Below are 25,719 nucleotides of genomic sequence, written 5' to 3' on the forward strand. Positions count from 1 at the left end.
AGATCATACTGTAGTTGGATGATCGGTCACCCTATTTTTGACCAAGAGATTGTATTAGCATTATCAGCTTTAGGTTTAAGAGTTGACATTGGAATTCAAAACTGGTAATAGCTAGAAGCCCTATAATGCTGTATTATTTCTGATAGAAAATGCCTCCAAACCCATCTGGGCAAATTAAAAACAAGTCCTTTCTCAACATTAGTCTGTTCATTCGTTGGCAAAGGTTCTCAACATTTTTGTTTTCACTCATTATCTGTTATCAATAATAAAAATTGAACAAAATGAGTTAAAATATATATTTTTATTTTCAGTCCACTGAAAGATACTAAGTAAAACAAGCAACAATCACTGGTTAGTACAGTCTGTGGGTTTGAAGGAGACTCTTTTCTTTTCTAGGTCATAGCCAACCAAAAGGTTTATCTGAGCCAAGTTCCCAAAGATGGCAAGTTTACTTGACATGAAAGCCAAGCACACTACCCTTTCTTCGATTTCAACAAACGTGTTGACAGCATTTAACTTCACATCTGCGCCTCTAAAATGTGCCACGATCACTGGTGCTTTCAGATCATGAAAACTGCTTTCAAAGCAAAGGCTCAACTGCTTAGATGGATCCTTAACACGTTTTAACTTAACTTCATGTACCACTGCTGATTCCAGCTTTGAGTAAACATCATCTGGCAAAAGAGTGAGTGGTGTACCTGAGTCAATTATTATATTTCTCCCTCCATCAGACTCAGACGAGGAGCTTCCAAACTTTATTCTCTTGTTTCCAACACTGAATGCTTCCAATGTTAGGTAGTAAAATACTGGTCCAAGTGAGAGCATTGGAGTTGATACGGTCCCTTTCCCAGAAACCACAGCAGCATCTCCAAAATTGAGTCTGCTAGAAGTATTAGACGTTGATGCCAAACAATAGGAAAATTTTCCACCAATTGAAGAACCCAATTGAGATATCAATGACACAGGTCCTCTTCCAAGGCCAACTACACCAGAACCCTTCCCGTCAAAGGACACAGTGTTGTTTCGTCCACATCCTATGACAGTTCTTGGAAATTGGATTGAAGAGCCATTGGTGGAGTCTAACGTGAGGATCTCCTCACTAAGATCTCCTTGTGACTGTGACCCATCACCATAGGAAATGGTATATTCACAATTGTCTCCATCTTTAGTGGTACCTTTCACTGATTTACATATTCTAGAAGAGTAAGAAAGGGTTCTATATGTGCTGGATTTTGAAGGGTCAAACATTGGAGTGGTTTGGTTGTAACATGTTTTACAAGGTTTACACTGCAACCAAGTTATGTCACTTCCTGTATCAGCAATACCATAAACTTGAAATGGTGGGGTTCCAACTGAATAGCTCAAAAGGTATTCAACATCATTTTGTGTTAAATTGGCCCTAGGTGTGTTTTGGTTGAAATGATTGGCACGATTAATGGAACGACGCACTGCATTAGAAACTCGTTGGAATTGAGTTTCTGTGGGACGATGCAACGGTGATTTTGATGAGTCACGGTGGATGATTTCTACACTGAACCCACCTTTGTGAGCCTCTAAAGAAGAGATGCTGTGAAGAGACAGCAGAATAAGAATTAGGATTGAGGAACGTGACATTGTTGTCATCAAAGTCTTCAAATTTGTAATATTAGCACATTCCTAGTCACAATTTATAAGGTCTTAGTGATACATTCACGTTTGTTGAAGCGTGTGTGAGAACAAATTTGACAACCACTGAAGACGCGGATTGAAAGGTCGTGTTTCATACTAACCTCATTGGTGTTTTAGTTCTGAAAAATGATTCACACCTACATTCTTTTAATTTTATTTGAGACCATTTTTGTTTATTTTTTACTTTCTTCTTTCTTAAAAAAAATACACACATAAATTTTTACATTCATTTGTCTTTATTCCTTTTTTATCTTTTTTTTCTTAAAAAAATATAAAAGTTTACACTTTTATAACTATTTTATCTTTGGATCGCGATATTCTAACAATGCAATTTTGACAAAAAATTGACAACGTTACGTGTCAAAAGGCTATTGGATTATTTAAAATATTTTTTTTTTCGTTAAAGTTGACAATGAATTTGGCTTCCGAAAATGTCCCTCTCATTTTTGTTTTCATTCTTCTCCACTGTTGCATTTTGGTTTTCATTTTGTGTGTGTTTTCTCTCCTTTCTCTTTTTCTCTCTCATGAAGGAAGCTTCATCTTCTCCGGCGAGACTCCGGTGAAGCAATGGAAAGCTCCGGTAACAAGGTATTTTCTTTTCCCTTTCCATTTTTCGTTTCCCATTTTCCATTTCCCCTTTTTTCCTTTTCACTTACTCCATTTTCATCCTCTCTTTAACCTCTGTCATCGTTCCCTCTCCTTTCTCTCTCCAAGCTTTCTCCTTTCTCTCTTCAAGCTTTCTCCTTTCTCTCTTAAAGCTCACTCCTTTCTCTCTTCAAGCCTTCTCCTTTCTCTCTTCAAGCTCTCTCCTTTCTCCCTTCAAGCTTTCTTTTTTCTCTTTCGTTTCTATTTATTTTAGCTTCATCTTCTTCGGCGAGGCAACCCAGCGAGAAACATGTTCTCCTTTATATTGATTTTGTTGTGGAAAATGGAAAACTCCGGTGACTTCGGTGATGAGAGCAAGATATCTCCACTATTCCTTTTCCCCTTTCGCGTTTTCCCTTTCCCCTTTTCCACTTCCTCTTTCCCATTTTCCATTTAGCCTTTCCCCTTTCCTCTTTGCCAATTTGTGTTTCTTGTTTTGTTAATTATTTTTTGGATTGTTCTAACATGAATTTTTTTTATGCAGTTGTGTGTGCAACATTCTTTCAAAACCAAGTTTGTTGATGTTTTGAATGGAAGATTGACTCATGAGGAGAGGAATGTCTACTTGATAAAATTATGGAATGTCCACTTTCCAATCATGCTGACGTTAATATTTTAAAAAATTATTATAATAGATTGTATTGAACATTTCCAATTCACAACATATTTTTTCAATGTTAATATTCATGGATTGAACCAAAATATGTTCTCATCATAGAATGTTAATGGATTTGATACACATGACTATTAAACTCACTCAACCATCTCAAAAATTTGAAAAAAGTCACCAAAAACACAGGCAAAACCATCATGGGGAGTCCAGTTGAACTACCTTGGTTTAAACACCTATAAAAGCCCCTGTCAATCAATTACAGTGACAAAAATAGAAAAAAATCACCCATAGGGACAGAAAAATGACCTTGGGGAGTGCTGTTCATCCAGGTGGGGAGTATAGTTGAAGTTTCTGTACAAATGACAATTTTTTCTCTGGTAATCGATTACAGGGGTCTTGTAATCGATTACCAGAGAAAAAATTGTCATTTGTACAGAAACTTCAACTGTACTCCCCACCTGGATGAACAATACTCCCCATGCTCTAAGAGGGAAAGATATACGTATAAGATAACATGCTGTCAACTTTGACCTTTGTTGACAATTTTAATCATAAATTTTTCCACAGACCTCCAAATGATGTGATTCTTTTTTTATTAGATAGTAGACTCAAAAAAATTTCCAATGACTACTAATTTATAACTTTTGGACATCTGAGTAGGTGTAGTTAATTCCTTAAAGTTAACGTTTTATATATTTCTACCACCTCTGACTTTTGCTGGTTGTTTTCCTCAAAACTTTCTCCACCGAACTCCAAATGAGTTGATTCTTGTTTTGTTGGAAAGCTCTTTGAGTCTAGATTCCAACAAAACAAGAATCAAGTCATTTGGAGTTCGGTGGAGAAATTTAAGAACAAAACAAGTAGCAAAGGTCAGAAAAACAGAGTTGGGGAGCAGTGTTCATCTAGCTCGGGAGTACAGTTGAAGTTTCTGTACAAATTACCCTTTTTCCTCTGGTAATCGATTACAAGACCCCTGTAATCGATTACCAAAGGAAAATGGGTATTTTGTACAGAAACTTCAACTGTACTCCCTAGCTATATGAACATTACTCCCCATTCTCTATTTTTGTTGAATTTTTCATTTTTTGAGATGGGTGAGTGAGTTAAATGTTATTGGGTGTGCTCCCTGCACCAATAATGAGGTTAGGTCATTGATTTCTTCACAAAAAGTGTCCATTTAGGTGGTTTTCTCCAACTGAGGTGAGGTGCATGATCATTGTTTGTTCGTCATCATTAACACAGGACTGATGTTGTGGTAATCGATTACAGGGAGCTGGTAATCAATTACCAGTGGAAAAATCCCCTTGTGTACCAAAAGTTGAGGAGTGCTACCCAAACATGGCCGAAGCACTCCCCAACAGTCATGACGACTGTGTTTTCAAGGTTTTGTGGATTGATCCCCCCTGTTGGTCATGGTGTAAGGCGTCCACAACAAGCAATTTCAACTTTGGTGAGTCCTATGTAGATGGAAGACCCACGAAGGGTGTTTATAGGTTGAGAGGTAAGGTTCTGCACCATTGACACAGGAATGATGCACTTGTAATCGATTACAGGGACCCTATAATCGATTACCAGTGGAAAAATCACCTTTTGTACCAAAAGTTAAGGAGTGCTACCCAGACATGGCTGAAGCACTCCCCAGCAGTCCTGACGACTGTGTTTTCAAGTTTTTATGGATTGATCCCCCCTGTTGGCCATGGTTTAAGGTGTCCATAACAAGAAATTTCAAGTTTGGTCAATCCTATGTGGATGGAAGACCAAGTAAAGGTGTTTCTAGGTCGAGAGGTGAGGTCATGTACCCTTCAAACAGGAATGATGCACTTGTAACCAAAGAGGAAGGAACAATGCACCTAAGCGACGAAGGAGCAACGATGCCAGCGGAAAAACGAGAGCTTTGGAGAAATGGCGCACAGAAAGCACTTCAATGGCGCAGAGAGAGAGAGACGACTTCCTCCAAAGACACTGGTGGACCCAAGCGACGGACGAACAACGGTGGACAGAGACACCACTTCAATGACGGAGAGAGTTTCAAAGGAAGGAACTTCAATGACGGAGATAGAGTTTTGAAGGATCTTTCGGTGAAGGGGGAGAGAAAGTTTCGAAAAGGGGGAGAGAGAGTTTCGAAAAGGGGGAAAGAGAGTTTCGAAAAGGAGGAAAGAGACTTTCGCAGGGTTAGGTTTCAGAAATTAAAAAGCGCCAAAAAGTTTCTAAAAATTATTCCAAAAATGTCCTCCAAAACAAAATGAATCTCTAAAGAAAATTTAATAAAAATAACCAATGACAGTGAGACACGTGTTGTTGTCAAATTGTTGTCAAAAATCTGTTGTTGAAGAAACGTTTTCCTTTATCTTTATACTGCCGGTCAAATGAATGTAAAATTATGTCATAGTACCATTACTTTTCTTGAAAAAATACAAAAGTTTACACTTTTATGTCCTTTCTATCATTTTACTTTGTGTCAAATGAATGTAAATTGTGTTATGATACCATTACTCTTTAGTTTTATGTATAAAATTTAAAAGTGACAATAAAATTATTAAATTTTAAAGTTTATTTTTATTTCTATATTATTATATAAAGATAATTATTCTTTTTTATATATATATATATATTAGTTTTATCCTTATTGTTTTTGTTTTTAAATTATAATTGCTTTATGAATTTGATTTTTTAGAATGGCTAGTTTTTACAGTTTTTTTATTTTATATTTTTAAAATTTAACCATATTTTAAAACAAAAATAATTATTTAAAATAAAAATATACCAACAAGATAAATAAAAATCACTTTTAATAAAATTTTAAACACTATCTGTATTTATTTTTATAATTAAAATAATAATAATTTCATTATTTATTTTTATCATCATAAAAGGAAAATAAAATTTGCTTAAAACTTTAATTTAAAATTTAAATTTTTTTATATTCGAAATTTCAATATATTTTGATTCTTAAATTTAAAAATAATGAATATGATTTTTTAATTAAATGAACTTAAATTTTTTTATAATTAAAACATATTAATATTTGAGTTATTTATATTATTTTAATAAAATTTTACTTTAATATTTACTGAAAAATACTTTTAACATATAAAAACAATTTAACGTAATTGACTTAAATATATATATTTATTATTTTTAAAATTTAGAAACTAAAATATGTTAAAATTTTAGAATCAAATTTTAATTTGTTATAACAATTTAAATAATAATAGCATACTTAACTCTTCTTTATATAAAGCACTTAGAACATAAGACAGTTGTGAGAATTATTCAACATATAATTTAATTTAAATAAACATATCTATTAATTAATACCATTTCTATTCATCTTCTCAATTGAAAACAGCTCATTTGCTTAGCTATATATAAATATATTACATTTATTGAAAATAATCTTGTTTAATTTGACTTTTTATTACGTTTAATAAAATTTTAAATAATAATTAAGAAAAGCAGTTGTTTTTTATAAAACTATAAAAAAATGTTAATAAAGTTTAACGAATAAAAAATTAATATTTAATTACGTAGTCAACTTAAGTATATATCATGTTTCATAAATACAATAAATAGTTGGTCCATTTAATATAGAATATATTTATTATTTTATTTAATAAATACATTACAAAAAAGAAATAAATTAGATGTATGCTGTAACATCCCAATTATATACGTCATGCATATATAATAAAGACGTCATCATGCATAATATAGGAAAGCAGTCAAGAGTTAATTAAGGATTACAGTCATCCTTAGAATAATGCGGAATTTCCGACTAGAGTATTAGAATTTCTCCCTAGAAATTTCGGAGAATTTAAAACTTTAAATACACAAAAGTTCTTCGAACATAATACGAAGTCAGGGAATAAGAACGAGCAATTCTAAGTTGCAGCACTGTCGTCTCCATCAAGAGCTGTTCCCAAAGTATCTTCCCCGCCATCTGCTCCCATCCAAGTGGATGATCATCGCCAAAGAAACATACACAAGCAATACAAATAAGCAAGGGTGAGCTAGATATAAAAAGCATGTTATACAACTTCACACGACATGCAAAATTCATCCAAACATGGTAACCTGACATCACAAGACTTGTTACTTTATACCCTGACTTGTTGCTTTATAGACCGACTCGTCCAGACTAGAATGATTACCGAGCTATGGCAGGTCTTGCACTCGTGGTGGCTTTATGAAACTTGGGCACTACCGCCCTGGCACTACCGCCTTGTGAAACTTGGGCACTACCGCCCGGTGGAACTTTGGGCACTACCGCCCGGCCACAGTCACGAGGTTAATCCGTTATCACTCACCTTGGATCATATGGAAGCACCCAAGACTAGGACCTCCTGCGACTCCTCACCACATGGTTCAATCCTCTCTACATGAGAAGAAAGACCATTGGAGTTTCAGGATGACCCCCAAAACTGAGCTACCATGTAATCATTCTATACAACCCCAAAACACCACCATGTATCCTCTCCTTGAGGATCATGGAATTACGTCCATGAATCATACTGTTACTTTGAACCTTAACCCAAGTCATGAATAACTAGATACCACCATATTATCACAGCAAATCCAACATATCTCATACATTCACATATTTTCACATAAATCACGTCACAGCATATATTCCAAACATTGGTACACATAATTCAACCCAAGAGCAAAGGAACTTAGAACCCATCACCATTTGCAGACCATTAGATGGACGAACACTATTCATCGAGCGTTATATGTCGAACGCCACTATGCCAATTGGACGGACGCTAAGATTTTTAACACAATCAGACCGAACGCTAAAACCGAACACCTGGATTGAACACAATTAGGCCGAACACTAAAACCGAACATCATATTGGATTCAACACTATTTGGCCGAACGCTAAAACCGAACACCATATTCAATTAAACACTATTGGGCCGAACGCTATGATCGAGTACTTAGGCCGAACACTAAACCATCGAACACCATATTGAATTAAACATTGTTTGAACGAGCGCTCCAATATTAAACTTCATCAAGACTGAACGCTGTGTAAGACGAGTAAACATCATCAAGAACGACCGTTCCATGTGAACGATCATTAACCAGAAAACATCACCAAGATCGAACGCTCACTATTGACGATCACTAACTGAAACTTTATCAAGACCGAACGTTCACTAACACATCCAACCCTTTAGATTGAAGCCTGAGACTAACTGGTCAAGATCTACACCAAAACCGAATGCTTACAATCTAAACCTCAGAATACCTGATCCAGGTCGAACGCTATAAATCACTAATAAGACCGAACGCTCAAGATTCCAAACTTAGAATATCAAATGAAGACCGAACGCTTGCTAATACGTCAAAACCGAGCGTTCAAGATTTGAACCTAAGAATTCAATTTAAGACCTAACGCTACAAGCTAAACCTGAGAATACCTTATCAAAACCGAACGCTTACAATTACTAATACAGAATCAATACCTAACGCTAAAGATCACTCTCTGCGAATACCACTTTAAAGACGAACGCCTACGGTCACTATTTCACAAGATCAAACGTTCAAGATTGAAACCTAAGTATATCAATTTAACAACGAACGCTCAAAATCAATAATACACCCAGACGAACGCTCTAGATTACCATTAGAGACTACCGAATTAAAACTGAACGCTATTATCACTAGTACATCAAAACCGACCGTTTAAGATCCAAACCTAAGAATATCAGATTGATACCAAACACCCATGATTGAAACCTAAGAATACCACATGAAAACCGATCGTTTAGGATTGAAACCACAGACTATCAATTTAAGAACGAACACTCAAGATTGAAACCTACAATACCAAATTGAGAACGAACGCTCATAATCATTAATCTACCAAGACCGAACGCTACAGATTTGCATCATGAGAATGCTAATTAAGGACGAACGCCTAACATTACTAATTCACTGGATACTGTTTGGACGAACGTCTAGTATATTACTAACTTTGCCTAAGGACGAACGCTCGTTACCTTAGAACACAAAACCGAACGCTCATGCTATTTTGGCCGACCACTAATTGGTCGAGCCATTTGGACAAACACGCGTTCTGCAGAATCGCACCAGATTTTCCAGAAACCCAGAAACTCCCAATTTTCATCCCCAAATTCCCAGATTTGCATTAATACAGTATGATTCAACAATCAAACAAAAGATCTAACTCCCCTTACCTCTTGAAGACTTCCTTAGCAACTATTGAATCTATCTCCCCCAAGACTTTCACTACCAAAGCCTCCTTGCAGCTCCAGAAGATCTCCACTTCACCTCTCCCAGATCTTGCAGCAAAGCTTTCCACTCCTCCAGAAATTCAGAACCCAGCACCCACTTGAATCCACGGGTCTTACCTTTAAGAGGAAAACTCTGCATTCTCAACCACTCCTTTCCATTCTTAGTTCCAAGCACACTAATTGATGGAGATGATGGTGTTTCTTGGTGGCTGGACACTTCAAAGTGGAAAGACCCACCACCCACGAGCTGCTGCTACCATTCATTTGCTGGACGTGGAGCCCTCTCCTCTTTCTGAACATGCAGCCGCCCCCTTCCCATCTCCTTTTCTTTTAAAAAGAATATAAGGAACGTGCGGTTCCATACAACTTACATAATCTCAAAATACTAATCGTGGTACCAAAGTTACGTTCGGTCATCTATTGGGCGTAGATAAAAATTTTCAACTACCTCAAACAAAATTATAACTCCATTCTACTATACTTTAAAAATATTTTCTCAACTCATGGCTACTACTAATCAAACATCACCAATTCCATTCTTAAGAAATAGAAATTGGACTGAAAATTTACTTAAGTACAAGATTAATCGATTACATAAGTTATCTAATTGATTAAATCAGTTTACTTTGTTTAATCACTACAAGAAAAAATCCATTTACATACGGATTAATCCAGTTCATTTAATAGCCTGATCTGTTATAATTGTCAATTGAATCAATATCTAGCTTATGTGATTAAATAATCGATTACATGCTCAGGATAATATGTAAAACAGAAGCAAAAGGTTAACAGACTACATAAATATCTTAATTGATTATAATGTGTCACTACATAAATATCTTAATTGATTATAATCTGTCACGATTCAAAAAATCCTATATATATGTCAACACCCAAATTCGTCCGGGTAAGTAAATAAATAAAAAAAATAAGAGAATAATAATTAATGGTGGGTAAAAAGAATAAAATAATAACTTTAATACCAGACACAATATTTTTGAAATGTTAGTTTAATATGGTAATAATTTGAATCAATATTATGCTAATAATTGTAAACAATAATTAAAATAGTATATTAATATAATTTGTTGTGTCAGTTGCTTTTTAAAGAGGAAAATATGATTTTTAAAAATCGACAGATTGTTAGACAATAATGATAATCAATGTTTTGAATATTATTTAATTTGTTTTCTGGCAACCAAGACCATTTCTTTTCCTAGTGTGTATATAAATACGCACTCTAGAAAAAAGGGGATGAAAAAAAGAGAGAAGCATAAACAGGCAGAAATAATAGAGAAAAATAGATTCTCACCTATAAGGGTTCTGTCAACGGCAATCACCAAAGAAGAAATAGAAAAGTACTCAAAGCTAAAAATGTATGTCACCTCTACACCATTCTTTTTCTCTCTTTATTGTACTTTGAAGTTTTTACTAAAGGTATTATTTTTCCTACACACAAATAATGTTTTTTTTTTTAAATCATAATTTTTTTTATAAGTATGTCGCCCTATGGCTGGTTTCTTTCTTTTTCCCACCATTCTTGAATAAAAAAAATACAAGATCTTTAAAACCAAAAAAAAATTTAATCTTGTTAAACCAAATCTTTGTCGGGTTCGCTTTTCAAAAATTTAAATCAATCTATAATAATTTTTAAAACAAACTCACAAACATTTTTCTACATAAAGCAACAAAAGAATATTTTTTGTTTTATGAACCCGACAAGGATTGACCTTGTTCCTACGTATATCCATTTATGAGGAACAATCAGGGATCGCGTAGTTCTTTATGTACTGAAGAGTCACCTTATTATTCTCTTATTCTTTTTACCCACCATTAATATACTATTTTATTTATTGTGTCTGAGTTTTGATTACAAGGGCGTTCAATAAGTGAACTTGGAGAATCAAGGCTTCATTGGGTTTTTATTCATCAAGTTTCTTTCAAGAAAAGTGTGCTAAAGCTGTTTTGATTTAATCTACACTAGAGCCCGAGAGTGCTTGCCCTTCTCCCCGACCGTCAGACCCTACTCTAGTGACGGTTGCTCCTCCAACATCCAATGTCAAGGGGAAGAGAAAATCTTCCAAAGAGAACTTTGTCTCCTCGCATAAGAGGAGTAAAGGAAGTTCACCCGAGGGGCCTCTTCTGATCGGTACGCTCGACCCGAACGTACAGGTGGCTAACTGCACTCAATTTAATCTTTCCCCAAAAGAGAAGACTTTCTTCAAGGGGATGACCGCAAAAGTGGCTACAGACATGGATTACGAGTTGAGAATCCGATCGAACATTTGCATGGCCTACACCATCGGGACTCCCAAGGGCATTGTCTCGACAGAGGAACTTCAGGTCGTCCAACAGGATTTAGAGGCAGCCTTGAAAGCAAACGAGGAGCTCGATCAGTACTTGGAGGAAACACAAAAAACTAATGAAGAGAATAGGAAGAAGGCCATGACCGCCCTCACTGAAGCCCGTTAAGCAAATCGTCAACTTCAACGGGCTATTGATGATCTAAAGTTAGATGTTTAGGAAACGGGCGACCTGTACAAAGACCTGTAGGGTAAACGAGATGGTCTTTTGGTTGAGTAGGCCAAATTGATTTAAGAAAATAAGTATTTTGGGGGTGAGGTGTTCAATGAGCACGTTAATGGCTTCTACAAAGGAATTGTGCAGTGCAGTTACTTCTTTAATGTGTTGATCGACCACGAGGGGTATGACGTTATGAAGATGGTGGTCGACGGTCAGCTCATTGATCTTCCTCTTCCCCCTGTCGAGGCCGACGAAGATCTACCAACCGTTCCGGAAGAACCTCAACGTATTGAGGTTGTTGTGGAAGATGTTGAGGAGGAAGGGGATGACGAAGATGAATGAGGGGCCTCCTGGGGTATTGGGGTTTTTCGATTTTAATTTTTACAACTAACATTGTAAATGAGCCGCTTAGTAAACATGGTTTTTAGTAATAGATCACCGTGTTTACCAATCAGCCTTTTTCTGTATGCCCTTATACATATCTAATGAAACTATTATTTTATCGCCTTCAATTCATGGTTTTAAATCTTCGTTTGGTTATAATAGTGATTATCGTTATCGAATCCTCGCTTTTTCTACTTTGCTCGATCGTTGGGCTCTAGGAGTTCACTTGGAACATTCCCTAGGCCGTATGAATGACGATGCAATGAGAGTTCACTTTGGAACGTTCCTCACCGATCGATGAGCTCTAGGAGTTTACTAGGAACGTTACCTAAGCTGCATAATGACGATGCAATGAGAGTTTGCTTTGGGACGTTCCTCACCGATCGATGAGATCTAGGAGTTCACTAGGAACATTCCCTAGGATGCATAACTGCTGATGCGATGAAAGTTCGCTTTGGAATGTTCCTCACCAATCGGTGACCTCTAGGAGTTCACTACGAACGTTCCCTAGGTTGTGCGTGTTCTTGTTGTCGAAATAGGTAAATTGCACGAATCTTTGGTTCTAAACCCTCTTGAATTTCAACTGAAGTAAAACTTAAGTAGTGATTCATTCAATGTGTTGGGTACCGCCTTCCCGTTCAGTTGTTTAAGTTAGTTTGCTCCATTCTTTAAATCTTCTACAACTCTGAACGAGCCTTCCCAATTTGATGCAAGTTTACCGTGGGCTTGGTTCCTTCGGGCCTCGCAAGTCTTTTGCCACACTAAGTCTCCCTCAAGGAAGTTCATCGGCTTCACCTTGGTGTTGTACCTCTAGGCTATCATTCTTTTTTGGGCTCCAACCCGTACAGCCACCGCCTCTCATCTTTTTAGCAAGGTATCCAATTCTATCCAAAGCTTTTCTTCATTAAGGTTCATATCGTTGAGTTGTCTCTAGATGGACGGTTCGCCCACCTTAAAAGGTAGCATGGCGTTAGTTCCATGTGTATAATTAAAGGGGCTTTCCTTAGTGGAACTGTGAGGTGAACATCAATATCCCCAAAGAACCTTTGACAGTTCATCCTCCCATTCGTCCCTTACGTCTCCCAATTGCCATCTAAGCTCGGCCACAATGGTCTTGTTCATGGCTTCCGCATGGTCGTTCGTTTGAGGGTGCTCCATGGAACTGGTGATGTGCTTGATGCCTAAGTTCTTGTAAAATTTGGTTAGTTTTTTATCAACGAACTGTCTCCCATTGTCCGTTACAACCGTGCGTAGTATGTCAAAATGACATATAATCTTCTAGACAAATTTTTGGATTTGTTGGGTTGTAATGATGGTAAGGAGCTCAGCTTCTACCCACTTAGTAAAATAATCAATGGCTACAAGAACAAACTTCTTTTGTGATTGTCTGATCGGGAATGGACCAACAATGTTCATCCCTCATTGTACGAATGGCCAGAAGGAGACAATATTGTGCAACTCGGTGGGAGGTTGGTTGATATTATTACCATGCTCTTGCCAACTCTTGTAGTTTTGGACGAATACAACATAGTTTTGCTCCATCGTTGGCTAAAAATATATCGCCCACAAGGTACGACCTTTAAGGGCTCGTCGTTCGGTATGCATATCGCATACTCCATCGCGTAACTCCCTTAAGACGTATTCCACCTCATCGTGGGAAAGACACTTTAGAAGAGGTGTGGAGAAACCTCGCCAATATAGCTCATTACATATGAAGACGTACCGAGCGATCCTTTTAGCATATGCCGAACTAACCACCTCACCATCCTCCTGCTTCTTCATCAAAGCTCGCACCTCCTTATGTTAATCGGTTTGTCTATAAGAAATGAACACCAATAAGAATTCGGTGGACGATTTGATTAACACTTGTTTTATCACTGAGGATAGTTGGCATTTTAATTTTTTGTTTGCTAGCTTTGATAAGGTGTTGGCCCGAGCGTTCTCCTCTCTAGGTATATGCTTTATATCAAGAGTTTTAAAGTTTTCTTATAATTCTTTGGCTTTTTGAAAGTATTGTAGCAAGTGATCATCCTTTATTTGGAAGCTACTGTTCATTTGCCTTACCCACAATTAATAATCCATTTGGCACTCCAAACAAGTAGCTCCCAGGTCTTTGGCGAGCGTGAGCCCGATGATTAAAGCTTCATATTCGACCATATTATTGTTGATTTTGAATCGAAAAACTAGAGACTGCCCTACTATCAAATCGTTCGGTCTTTCTAGGACCACTCCTGCTTCTCCTCCTCGCTTATTGGACAATATATCCACAAAAAAGTACCCATGATTAAGAGGTGTCTGAGGTTTCCGTTGGTAACTCTGCTGAAAAATCTGCCAAGTGTTGGCCGCGCACTAAGCCGTGCGATTCGGAAAGCCAAATTCAGACAACTCTAATGACCACCCCATTATCCTTCCTACCAGGTCTGGTTTCCTTAGGATTTTTGCCACGAGGTGATCAGTTCGAACAATGACCTGATTGCTTTGAAAATAAGGTCTTAGTAGCCGATCGACTGTTAATAATGACAAAGCCACTTTTCTATCTAATGGTCCGCCACATTTATCTGCACTATTCTTTTTCATGACCTTCAATATCGGCCTAATATGCTCGGCTAAGTTAGGAATGAATCAGGACAATAACGTTAGGCGTCCTATCAACTGTTATACCTCCTTCAAACATTGTAGGATTCTCATCTCTAGCACTGCCCTACACTTATCTGGGTTGGTCTCGATGCCCCAAGCAGTCAACATGAAACCTAAGAATTTTAACGCTGCCACTCCGAAAGTGCACTTGGTCGAGTTCAGGTGCATCATGTACTTGCGGACTTGCTAGAGTACTTCTGTCAAGTCCTTCACATGATCTTCAACCAAGTGGCTCTAGAAAACCATATCGTTAACATATACGTCCATGCATTTCCCAATTTGATGGTGGAATACTTTGTCCATCAACAGTTGGTACGTGATACCCGTGTTCTTAAGCTCAAGGGGCATGACCTCGTAGAAGTAGTTTGCACGTTCGATTATAAAGGTCGTTTTCACACAATTGGGCGGGAACATGGGGATTTGATTATAACCATAATATACATCCAAAAAACTAATCACTTTTTGGCTTGAGGCCCCATCAATTAGGCCGTCTATACTTGGGAGATGGTAAGCGTCTTTGGGACATGCCTTGTTTAGGTCATTGAAATATGTGCACATCCTACATTGGTCGTTTGCCTTTTTTACCATCACTATGTTAGCTAGACACATAGAATAAGTAACTTCTCGAAGGACAGCTTCTAAGAATTTTTTAACCTCCACATCCATCGTTCGCCTTTTCTCTTCACCTAACCTCCTCTTGTTTTGTGCTACCTGATGTGCCTCTTTAAACAAAGCGAGCTTATGCGACATCACATAGAGATGTATCCCAAGCATGACAACAACGGTCCATGCAAACAAATTAGCATTTTGTTTCAGAACTTTGCCCAAATCGCTCTCTTGTTCTCCCGTTAAGTCGCTTCCTACATACATGGTTTGTTCTTTCGTCTTCCCCAGGATGAATGACTTCACCTCTCCTGAAGGCTCCATTTAGCCTTCGGTATTAGTTGGAGGGTCTAGGTTTGTCATTGCTGCCTCTAAACGACTGCTCCACCACTAAGGGATGAAAGGCTCAACCTTCAGCCCTGTCATGTAACATTCTCGAGCTGTTTTCTGGTCAGCCCTGTACGGTAGATATTTTTCCCTGTTTATTAGTGTTGTTTATTCGTTTTCCTGTTTATTTGTTTGTTTTATCTGTTGTTTAAATTTATATTGTCACTTATCATCTTTACCTTTATACACAATATTGTTTTTCGAGTGTGTGTCCACTAACAGTATACAAATGATAAAAACAATAAAAGATGTAAAACACACAACGAACCAAATCACACAAGACTTAAAACTAAATGATGAGGTAAGAAAGATTATATCATTTAAATGTGTATTTGTTAAACATAAAAAAGGGGAAGAATCGTGTATACGCCTAAACGCTCTCATGTTTTGAAGTTTAATCAAATAACATTAAAATGGGATAATAATCAAAAAATAACTTAGGGTGAAAAAACAAGACTTAAAGCCTGAACCCCACACACATAAAACATAGAACCAAAATCCCCAACATAGAAAAACTTAGGAAAACACTTAGGTTCTTAAGAAATAGAAAAGCATCTAGGTCAAAACACCTAGACACATGGCTAAACATTATTGTGCCTAAAGCGTCTAAGGGAGTTGAAGCTAAACGCTTGATGCTTACCATACTTGAAAAAGGAATTCAACGTAGCTCTCGAAAACAAAACAGGTCGAGATAATGTCTTTGCCAAAACTTTTTAAAAGACATAAAATTCAAAATACAAGAGAAAGCTTAAAAAAGCTAAACATTATCTGTCTCAAAAGAGACAAAAACAAAAGAAGCGTTTACTTCACTAAACGATATCATGAGCTTAACAAGTACCTCGTCTAGCGATGAAGTATCTATCTACGCTTGGTATCTCCAGAAAAGAGCTTAATCGTAAAATGCTACCTAACAGTAGAAAATCGAAAAGAACTTTGTTGTTCTAAGCAAACATTAAATGACATTAAGTACTCAACGTTCAAAAAAAACAAAAGTGATAAGAAAAGACATATTTGCACAATTTACTCTATCCTTGCAGATAAACTATTTTATACGCATCCACATATCAAATATCAAAAAGTGTACGTTAGAGACAAAGGAGATATTCACAAAATCTTTATCACTTGAAGCAAAGCCTAAAAAAATCGTACAACCTACTTCAAGCAAAGTACTAAAAAAGCATGTATGCTTTGACAAGTTGACTTACCCACAACTATTGTCCGAAGAAGAAAGGGAAAGCACAAGTATCAAGGCTAAACTTAGTCTAACGGACAAATATCCATGAAGCTTTTAAATAAAAGAACTCTTGAAAATAAAATCAAGAGGATAACTTAAAAAGATAGTCAAGTGAAGCTTCTAATGAAATATTCATCCCGAGAGGCAAATAAGAAAGAGCTCAAGAAAAAGAATACATCTGAGCTGAAGAAAAGAGAAGAGAAGAAAAGAGAAGAGAAGAGAAAAAGATAAAGAAATACTCTCAAGTTTCATTGTCATATTGCTTACTGTGTAAGAGAAAAGAGAGAAACACCTACGAGTGTTTAGACTGCTTTGTATTGTATTCACATACTCTTAACGAGAGTTATAGTTTGAATAACTTGTAAGAAATCATTGATTGTAATTCTGAAGAGAATTAAAATACTTATAACTAAACTCTGTTTGAGTTGAGAAATCTTAGTAAGGTTGCTAAGTACCAGGAGTGGTTCAAATACTGAAAGGAAATCGCAGCTAAGGTTGTTAAGTACCAAGAGTGGTGCTAATACTCATTTGTAATCGTGTGAAGAATATAGTGAAACCCTCTGCGAAGGAGACTGGACATAACTCAGTTGGAGAGAACAAGTATAAAATCTTTTGTGCAATTATCTTTTCTCTTGTTGATCCTCTTGTTAAAACCTATAGTATATTTTCTGAACATAAGAATCTTCCAAGCTAAACGATCGTTTTTCATAAAGGAAGTTCTTATATTCTAAATAGCACGTCAAAAACTATTATCATACATATTTATCAAGTCAAGCGTCTAAGGATTTAGAATAAAATTTCAAGAGTTCGATACGTGCTATATCAAAAGGGTTGCGAAAAATTTTTCTATTCAACCTACTACCCTTTCTAGTGTTTTTAAGGTACTTTAGGAGAGACGATCGGGGCTTCTTCTTCGAAGGGGGCTTCTCTCCACCCGTTGGGTTTTCTCATACTTGCGGAGATGACCCGCTCGGATCAACTGTTCTATTTTGTCTCGAAGTCGTGCATACTCCTTAGTTGTGTGCCCAAGATTTTGATGGTACCGACAATGTTTCTTATCGTCGGCATTTCTCGGTGTTGGCTTCTTCTTCAGAGGAGGAAGGAGGTCGACACTTAACGCTTCCTCTAGAATTCTATCTCTTGTAGCATTTAAAGGTGTGTATTGGTTAAATTTGGACCCGGGAAGGTCCTTTGGTTTCAGGCCACCCCTTTTGTCTCCGCCACCGTCATTCCCCTCCTACCGATGAAGTTGTAGCCTTCTCCCACTGCCTTTTCCGAAATGCGTTATGCGCATAAATTCAGCTGCCTTCTCCTACAGCTCGTCCATGGTCCTCGGCGGCCTAGCACACATGTTATCCACAAATGTGCCGACCTTCAACGTCGTGGATAGGTTGTTGAGTATGAACTCCTGGCTCACATCATTCTCCTGTCGAGAGGTCTCGTTGTAACGATCCATAAAATTTTTCAATGTCTCATCCTTCCCTTGCTTAGTGCTCTAATTAGCGCCAGGTGGTTAAGACTTTGAGCCCGACTTGAGGCATATTGCCTACCAAACAAAGTACGGATGGTGGTGAAGCACATTACCGAGTTTGTGGGTAGAGTGTTGAACCATGTCAACGTTTCCCCTTTAAGTGACAAAGAAAATGCTCTTCATCACACCGGGTCACTTGAGGAGTAGAAAGCCATGGTGTTTACAAAGGAGCAAAGGTGCTCGTCCAGGTCAGTTGATTCGTCATATTTCTCGAACGTTAGGGTCATCTTCTTCTCTGGCATCGATGCCTTCATTACAACAGTAGTGAACAACAACAATCCCTTTGCCCGAACGGTTTGGACACAATGGGTTGTCCTAGTCGCTGCGGTACTTGCTTCCTACTCGGTCCTGCTCAGTTCTCCCGCCTCGTTGTTTTCCCTCGAATGAGTGGGAGTGAGCGATACCGATTGTTGGACAGATTGCTCCCTTCGCTTGGTAGAATGTTCGGCCATTAAATTCGTTATCTCAACATCATGTCTTCTCTGCATTTCTTGCATATGTCGCTGCATCTCTCGAATTAGCTCCATCGAATCTGATTGTTCTTCCATGTTCCTTGTGGTCACCACTCGGTTTCGTCTATCGTCCTCGGGCCCCACGATGGGCGGCAAAATGTTTTGGTTTAGGGGGTCGATGCTACCTCCTTGTATAAACGATCCTATGCTCCAAACTTCGATTTCCAAATAACCTTTGAATCCTCGTCGTTCGGTATGTCTAGGAGTTACAAGCAAGAAGTACTCTAACGCTTAAGTCGGTTACCCTGCTTAATAATGTTGGGATAAAATGAGTTGTGGAAAAAATATCCTACCTCAAAGTCAAACCTACATTTATAGACCTTGTGATGAGCCTCCAATCGGGTCTGACCCATTAATTACTAATAAATGATTTTTGTTATTTTCATTAATTACTCATTAATGACTTTAACTGCTATAATACCCATTAATGACTTTAATTGCTTTGATACCCATTAATCACTTAAATTACTCTGATTAATTATTGATTAATTAACACTCCTGACCGATTGGTCATACTATAGTTAGATGATCGGCCACCCGGTTTATGGCTGACCGGCGATTATACAGTACAAATATAATTCTAGTAATGGTACACTATCAAGCCTATCAGCCAAGATTTTGGAAATGATTTAAAAAATAATAATTAGCCAAGCTAATACATCTTAAACAAGAGATTGTATTCACTAGTAAAAACATCATATAATGTTGATGGATTGACAAGTGTACCAAATCGCACAAGTAATATAAAATGGTAAGACCAAGTATCGTATCCCAGAGGACTCTCGGCACTAAACAATTGTGTGATAACTCGATTAATTAAGACTTAAAAGAAACGAGATCATTGGTTAAATGTGAAGATCAAGAGCTTAGGACGACCAAGACTCACACCCTCATCCTTGAGAAATATTAATCTTTGGAGAATTCAACAAGAACCTGAATTGTAAGGAACCTCTCGACACTCATGCAATTCATAGATCATGCGATGAATGAGTTAAACAAGGCATGTAATAAGCATAGATGAATTACTCTAACAATTAATGAAAAAGCATATATGATTAAGAATCAATTCAAATACATGAGAGTTCACAAGGTTACATCATTCCCACACAACAAATAGAGTTTAGTTCCCCATAGACATGAAGAAACTAGATGAATAATGGAAAAGCATGAGATAGTGAAACCCTAAAAGTAGAGGAGGAAGTTCCTGCCTCCAGATCCGCCTTCAGAGAGTAGAAGAATGTGCTGTTGTGTTGCTCCAGCCAGAGATACAAAACCTAAACCGTTTGGGTCCTTTAAATAGAGTCGGAATAGAGTAGAAATAGGGCCTGGTCCAAAAAAGTCAAAACAGAGCAAAAACTAGGCCTAATCCACGACGCACAATGCTCAGGCACCCCATTTAGGGTGCCCGGGCGGTGGACGGTTGATAATGCTAAATTTTACCATTATTTAAGCATCATTTTAGTAGCAAAATCAACTCCTTTCTAACTTATAACTTGTTAAATCATCTTCTTTTGTCTTGTTTTCTAAATAATTGTGTTTTTGGCTACTTTGATGTACTTTTATCTATAATCCCTTCTTTTGTAGCTAATAATGAGCTTGGAAGAGTCTCCAACTATGTATAGAGCTGAACCAAAGGAAGCACATGCAGAAACGCTCGTCAGCAGCGCAAGAACGCTCGTCGTAGAATGGTCCGCGCCCGGGCGCGACAGAGAGGCGCCGGGCGCGATTTTCCAGAGAGTTTCACGCCCGGGCGTGAGAAATGGGGCGCCCGAGCATTACTTTCCAGAGAGTTTCACGCCCGGGCGCGACTGAGAGTGCGCCGGGCGCGACTTTTGCTGATGTGTCTGACAGAGCTTATTTAACCCTAAAACGCAAAGGGGTTTGGGTATTTGGTTCTTTGAAGGCGCGATTTCACTCAGAGGAGAGCTTGGAGGGCTGCTAGGGCTCGTGGGAACATTCCCTTCTTCCTCTTGGGTTCTTCATCTTCTTCCATGGCCATTTTGTAAGCTTAAAGGCTCTCCATGGAAATGGAGAGCCAAACCCATCCTGTTGGGATTAGTTGTAGCCTCTGAATTCTTGTGTAATTGTTGAATGATTTGATTATATATATGCCTGTTCTATCAATTGCTAGTATTCTTGTTTCCGATCTTAAAGCTTGCATGTAATGGGGACGTTCATGACTTGATTTTGGTGTTTCATGGATTATGGGGACGTAAGATGAAATCTTGAACTGAAATAAGAGTCCTTGTGGTCATTGATTCTAGGGATGGAAGATGATTCACATGTTGTCTTAAGATCCTAGCTCTTTAATGCGGGTTTGCTTGCTAGATTGTCCAAGGGATTGGAGTTTGATAAGGAAAACCTAGGCTCTTTCACCTAAGGGATTAGGGCTAGAGTGTTTTAGTGGATTGACTTTAGTAAATTGATAGAGAGGAGATAAAATTGGTTATACACAAGAGTGCATTGGTGAAAACTAACCTTAACAATGTCATTTCATACCATTTCTAGTCTTCTCCATTTCCAAGTGCCTTCAATACCAAAGTCCAACCTTGTAATTACTTGTGAATTTATGTTTCTGCACTTGTTTGTAAATTGTTGTTATGTTCTTGAGTCTATATGAGTTGTTAATCGCGCAATTCTCTAGTATTACGAGTCTCTTGGGAAAATGATACCTGGTCTTACCGGTTTATTACTTGAAACGATTCGGTACGCTTGCCGAAATCGCCCAACAACGGTCCTCATTTAGGGCTTGAGCCTTCAATTGGACGCCCGGGCTTCGGGGTCCAACGCCTAGGCGGCCTAGGAGGGCGCTCGGACGGTGGACATCGTTTTTCCGACGCTCAAGCCTCAAGATAGGGCGCCCAAGCTTCGTGCAGTCCCTCCTTTTGGTGCTTTTCCAGGCCTTTCTGAGCTCTAACTCCTTAGCACTTCATCTCTGCTTTCCGCATTCTCTCATTACCTATCAAAACAATGGAAATTAGTCATAAAATCATCAAATTCAACCTCAACTCTCTTATTCACACAATTTAATGAAAAAGCATGAGTCCAAGCAAGTTTCTAAGTAAAAAATGGGTATTTAGTATCAAAATTACATCACAAATAATGGTATTTTAAACCGTTATCATATAACATCGTTGTTTTTCGGCCTTTCACGTTGAATTCAAGATCGACATCATTTCGGGAGACGTTAAATTGACGTCGAAAATAGAACAATTTGACGTTAATCAAATTAACATCGAATTTTGTCAATATTCAACGTTAATCAATTTTTTTTGTTTTTTTAATTAATTGTGATCCTTTTTTACAACTCTACGAGATCTGAAAAGTAGGAAAACAACAAATTTCAGTTTTTGATATTTTATAAAACATGAACTATGAACGTGTAGTGTAATATCAACAACAAACAGTAATAACAAACAACAAATAAGTTCAATCAAACAACAACAACAAACATGTTCAACCAAACAAAAACAACAAACAAGTTAAAAAAAAACAAACAAGTTCAACAAATATGTTTTTCAAAACGAAAACAAAAACTAACTTTCAAAAGTGGGTTCGTCGAAATAAAGTATTGTCACTAGTGAGAGAGAAAGCGGAATGCGCCTGTAAAGGACAAGAACACGAAAATAATCGGTCAAAACAAATGAAAAATATAACCTTAAGTACTTAATTAACATGCATTTGTAACAAACAAAAGAAAGATTACATGTGATGGTTGTCAAACTTCGTTTCAGAAAAGTTTGAGTAGAGAAGAGGGTATCGCGCGCTAAAATAAAGTGAATGAATTTTCAATCTCCTGCTCAAATTTTTATTGAATTCACTAATCTTTTAACGTCTAACGCGGGGGCATTCGACGTTTTATATCATTTTGACGTCTAATTCTAGGGAATTCGACTCGCCATACGTAAATACATTTTCACCTTTGCGCCAAACATTTTCGCAAAATTTACCTAATATATATAATAAATTGACATCGAATTACAATTCTAAACAACGTATAATAAAATTACATTTATTTTCAAAAATGTCACCAATCATTTTTTAATGTTGATTATTCAGTGGTTGGATGTTGACCGCGTGATGTTATATGCTATTTTTGCACTAGTGATTAACATTATCAGTTTTAGGTTTAAGAGTATGACATTGGAATTCAAACCTGGTAATAGCTATACACATATAAGCCCCTATAATGCTGTATTATTTTTGATAGAAAATGCCTCTAAGCAAATTAAAAACAACTCCTTTAGTCTGTTCATACGTTGGCAAAGGTTCTCAACATTTTTGTTTTCTCTCATCTTCTGTTATCAATAATAAAATGGAACTAAAATAGTTAAAATATATATTTTTATTCCACTCACAGATACTAAGTAAAACAAGCAACAATCACAGGTTAGTACAGTCTGTGGGTTTGAAGGAGACTCTTTTCTTTTCTAGGTCATAGCCAACCAAAAGGTTTATCTGAGCCAAGTTCCCAAAGAAGGCAAGTTTACTTGACATGAAAGCCAAGCACACTACCCTTTCTTCCACTTCAACAAATGTGTTGACAGCATTTAACTTCACATCTGCACCTCTAAAATGTGCCACGATAACTGGTGCATTCAGATCATCAAAACTGCTTTCATAGCAAAGGCTCAACTGCTTAGATGGATCCTTAACACGTTTTAACTTAACTTCATGTGCCACTGCTGATTCCAGCTTTGAGTAAACATCATCTGGCAAAAGAGTGAGCGTTGAACCTGAGCCAATTATGATATTTCCGTCTACATCAGATTCAGACGAGGAGCTTCCAAACTTTATTCTCTTGTTTCCAACACTGAATGCTTCCAATGTTAGGAAGTAAACCACAGCAGCATCTCCAATTGAGAGAATTGGAGTTGATACAGTCCCTTCCCCAGAAACCACAGCAGCATCTCCAAAATTGAGTCTGCTAGAAGTATTAGACATCGGTGCCAAACAATAGGAAAATTTTCCACCAATTGAACCCAATTGCGATATTAAGGACGCAGGTCCTCTTCCAAGGCCAACTACACCAGAGCCCTTCTCTTCGGAGGACATAGTGTTGTTTCGTCCACATCCTATGACAGTTCTTGGAAATTTGATTGAAGAGCCATTGGTGGAGTCTAAAGTGAGGATGTCCACACTAAGATCTCCATGTGACTGTGACCCCTCACCATAGTAAGTGGTATATTCACAATTGTCTCCATCTTTAGAGGTATCTTCCACTGATTGACATGTTGTAGAAGTGGAAGAAAGGGTTCTGTATGTGCTGGATTTTGAAGGGTCAAACATTGGAGTGGTTTGGTTGTAACAGGATTCACAAGGTTTACACTGCAACCAAATTATGTCACTTCCTGTATCAGCAATACCATAAACATGAAATGGTGGGGTTCCAACTGAATAGCTCAAAAGGTATTCACCATCATCTCGTGTTATATTGGCCTTAGGTGTGTTTTGGTTGAAATGATTGGCACGATTAATGGAACGACGCACTGCATTAGCAACTCGTTGGTATTGAGTTTCTGTGGGACGATGCAACGGTGATTTTGATGAGTCACGGTGGATGATTTCCACACTGAACCCACCTTTGTGAGCATCTAAGGAAGAGATGCTGTGAAGAAACAGCAGAATAAGAACTAGGACTGAGGAACATGACATTGTTGTCATCAAAGTCTTCAAATTTGTAATATTAGCACATTCCTAGTCACAATTTATAAGATTCTAGTGATACATTCAAAGTTTGTTAAAGTGTGTGTGAGAACAAATTTGACAACCACCGAAATTCATGCACGCGAATTGAAATGTCGTGTTTCAGAGTAACCTCATTGGTGTTTTAGTTTTATGTATAAAAGTTAAAGTCACATTAATACTATTAAATTTTAAAGTTTATTTTTATTTCTACATTCTTTATATATATATATATATATATATATATATATATATATATATATATATATATATATATATATTACCCTTAAGTTTTTAAAATTATAATTACTTTATCAATTTTAACTTTTAAAATGATTATTTTATATAAGTTTTTTATTTTATATTTTTAAAATTTAACCATATTTTAATAAATTTAAAAAATATTTATATTTATTTTTATAATTAAAATAATAATAATTTTATTTTTTTTTATCACCATAAAAGGAAAATGAGCTTACGTTCACTAGTTTAGTATAAAAAAATATAAGTAAAATATCTTTCAAATAAATCATCAAACATGTAGACAAGTATTGTGTTATATGAGTTGGGTTATGAGTTTGAGGTGTATTGGGTTAAATATTTAGAGAAAGAATTTTGTGATAGGTTAGAGTATATTTTTAGTATTTGAAATAAGAACTTGAAATTCATTCATTGTGAAATTTTGATATATTTTAATTATTAAACATAAAAATTGAATGAATGTGAACTTTTTAATTTAATAAAATTAATTTTTTTTCTGAGATAAATGTTTTTCAGTATTTGAATTGTTTATATATTTAACAAGTTTTAGCTCCAATTGAATGAAAAATCACTTAACACATAAAAATAATTTAATATAATTGAATTAAAAAGACAATTTTTATTTATTTTTAAAATTTAAAGACTAAATTGTTTCAAAAAGTTTCAAAATTGAAATTTAATTTCGTATCAAAATTCAAATAATAAATGCATACTTAACCCTTATACTTATTTATATAATAAAGCCTTATACTTAATATAATAAAAGCACTTT

At 36.7% G+C, this 25,719-nt stretch overlaps 2 protein-coding genes across 2 annotated transcripts; both read right to left on the reverse strand.

Moving 5' to 3' along the window:
• Positions 1-282: 282 nt before the first annotated feature.
• On the reverse strand, positions 283-1,634 carry LOC108339697 (aspartic proteinase CDR1). The gene has a single exon (XM_017576886.2). It carries the CDS (start codon positions 1,621-1,623, stop codon positions 346-348), a length of 1,278 nt encoding a protein of 425 aa, XP_017432375.1. The 5' UTR covers positions 1,624-1,634; the 3' UTR covers positions 283-345.
• Positions 1,635-23,206: 21,572 nt separating this feature from the next.
• On the reverse strand, positions 23,207-24,666 carry LOC108339696 (aspartic proteinase CDR1). Its single transcript, XM_017576885.2, has one exon. It carries the CDS (start codon positions 24,663-24,665, stop codon positions 23,385-23,387), a length of 1,281 nt encoding a protein of 426 aa, XP_017432374.1. The 5' UTR covers position 24,666; the 3' UTR covers positions 23,207-23,384.
• Positions 24,667-25,719: the final 1,053 nt, after the last annotated feature.

This window comes from Vigna angularis, chromosome 5, assembly GCF_016808095.1.
Source record: "Vigna angularis cultivar LongXiaoDou No.4 chromosome 5, ASM1680809v1, whole genome shotgun sequence".
In the NCBI taxonomy this organism is placed as follows: Eukaryota; Viridiplantae; Streptophyta; class Magnoliopsida; order Fabales; family Fabaceae; genus Vigna; species Vigna angularis.

What these genes read in the sequence shown, in the direction of transcription:
- LOC108339697 (XM_017576886.2), bottom strand. Translation starts at nt 1,623, where the DNA reads ATGACAACAATGTCACGTTCCTCAATCCTAATTCTTATTCTGCTGTCT.
- LOC108339696 (XM_017576885.2), bottom strand. Translation starts at nt 24,665, where the DNA reads ATGACAACAATGTCATGTTCCTCAGTCCTAGTTCTTATTCTGCTGTTT.